Source organism: Colossoma macropomum, unplaced genomic scaffold, assembly GCF_904425465.1.
Source record: "Colossoma macropomum unplaced genomic scaffold, Colossoma_macropomum, whole genome shotgun sequence".
Taxonomy (NCBI): domain Eukaryota; kingdom Metazoa; phylum Chordata; class Actinopteri; order Characiformes; family Serrasalmidae; genus Colossoma; species Colossoma macropomum.
In genome coordinates, this window is record NW_023494804.1 from 1,519,084 (window position 1) to 1,521,145 (window position 2,062).

The 2,062-nt window shown below is 46.1% G+C and overlaps 1 protein-coding gene across 1 annotated transcript in view; it reads left to right on the forward strand.

Moving 5' to 3' along the window:
* Positions 1–1,572, forward strand: part of prdm15 (PR domain containing 15) — a 30,875-nt gene extending 29,303 nt beyond the window's left edge. Inside the window, exon 25 of the mRNA XM_036595811.1 lies at positions 840–1,572. Within this exon, the coding sequence (XP_036451704.1) occupies positions 840–1,409 (570 nt within the window). The 3' untranslated portion in view covers positions 1,410–1,572. The remainder of the gene's footprint in view (positions 1–839) is intronic.
* The last annotated feature ends 490 nt before the right edge of the window (positions 1,573–2,062 follow it).

Genomic DNA, 2,062 nt, shown 5'->3' on the forward strand with positions numbered 1-2,062 from the left:
CCACTAACTGGCCACTGTATCAGAAACACCCACCTTGTGCTTCCACTAACTGGCCACTTTATTAGAAACACTCACATTGTTCTTCCACTAACTGGCCACTTTATTAGAAACACTCACCTTGTGCTTCCACTCACTGGCCACTTTATCAGAAACACCCTTCTTGTGCTTCCACTAACTGGCCACTTTATCAGAAACACCCTTCTTGTGCTTCCACTAACTGGCCACTTTATTAGAAACACTCACCTTGTGCTTCCACTAACTGGCCACTTTATCAGAAACACTCACCTTGTGCTTCCACTCACTGGCCACTTTATCAGAAACACCCTTCTTGTGCTTCCACTAACTGGCCACTTTATTAGAAACACTCACCTTGTGCTTCCACTAACTGGCCACTTGATTAGAAACACTCACCTTGTGCTTCCACTAACTGGCCACATTAAACTGTATTTAATTTAAAATTAATAAATACATTACTAATGTTTTTTTTATAATGTAAGTTATTGTGTAAAATTATACAAATATTCAGAAAATGTCTGGCAGACAACTATAAACCTTGAAAATGCAATGTTTGATACGACACTTTTTAGTCCTGGATTTTTAGTCACTATGACACTCAGTTACATCAACAGCCCATTTATCAACCAGTGATTACAAAAAACAGGACCGGAATCTGGATTCAAGGCTTGGAATTGCAGACATTTGACTGGACAAGAACTAAGAAAAAAAATTGTGCATCAACTGCACGGTGGAGAGATAAAAGAGAAGGGGTTTCTGATAAAGTAGGAAAAGTTTATGATTGGCAGTTTTGTGTTAAGTGTTAATCTCTACCCTCCCCCCAGGTGGTGGTATTGGCAGAGCCCAGCACCGCCTCTGCTGTGTCCCCGTCCAGCTCAGTGAGTCTGACTAACATCACAGTGACCCCTATAAACACACCCGCCCCCACACAGTTCACCAGCCTGCAGCCCGTCGCCGTGGGACACCTGGCGCCTAGCGACCGACCTTTGACCCTGGACAGCTCCATCCTGACCGTGACGTTTGACACGGTCAGCGGTTCTACCATGCTACACAACCGGCCTTCGGAGCTGCAGGGGGAGGCAGGGGCGGGCCCTGCGGCCCCCCAGTCTGTCGCTCACTTCATCAACCTCACCACCTTCGTCAACCCCATAACGCACCCCATGGAGCAGCCTGCGTTAGCCTGGAGGCCCGTTACCCCCGGCGACGGGACTCACGTGGCAGCCACCATGGACGGAACCCAGCCGGACCCCCAGGACCCCCAGCCCCAGGCGGCCACTCCGCAGCAGCTGCCCCAGCAGGCACAGCCCCCTCCAGAGCAAAGCCATCAAATCCAGCCCCCGGCTTCAGGACCTCCACAGCAAGCCTCTACAGCACCGCAGATGTTCAGCTACTGAACCATGAGGATCATCTAAAGCTGTGGTCACCAATCCTGGAGTAACTCTGTCCTGCATGTTTTAATATATTACTGCTCTAATAAAGCTAATCTGGCCACCCACGTCCATAGCTACTGTTGTGAGGCTGGACAAGCTTTACAGAATGCTGATAAAAACCTAATGAGAAACTGTAGAACAGACTCAGTTTATATCACAATACCTACATTTAGAGTCAGTTATTCATTCAGCCTAATGAGAAACTGTAGAACAGACTCGGTTTATATCACAATACCTACATTTAGAGTCGGTTATTCATTCAGCCTAATGAGAAACTGTAGAACAGACTCAGTTTATATCACAATACCTACATTTAGAGTCAGTTATTCATTCAGCCTAATGAGAAACTGTAGAACAGACTCAGTTTATATCACAATACCTACATTTAGAGCCAGTTATTCATTCAGATATAAACTGAGTCGTGTTCTAGAGTCTCCAGCGTTCTGTAAAGCTTCTCCAGCCTCATGACAGTAGGTACGAAAGAACAGCTTTGTGGGCGGAGCCTAGATTAAACAGGAATTAAATGAGAATTTCACATATTTCTTAAAATTACTGCATAATTAAACGGTTGAGCTGTAAACCGAGTCGTTCAGAGTGGTTTGGTGTGAAGCGCTCCG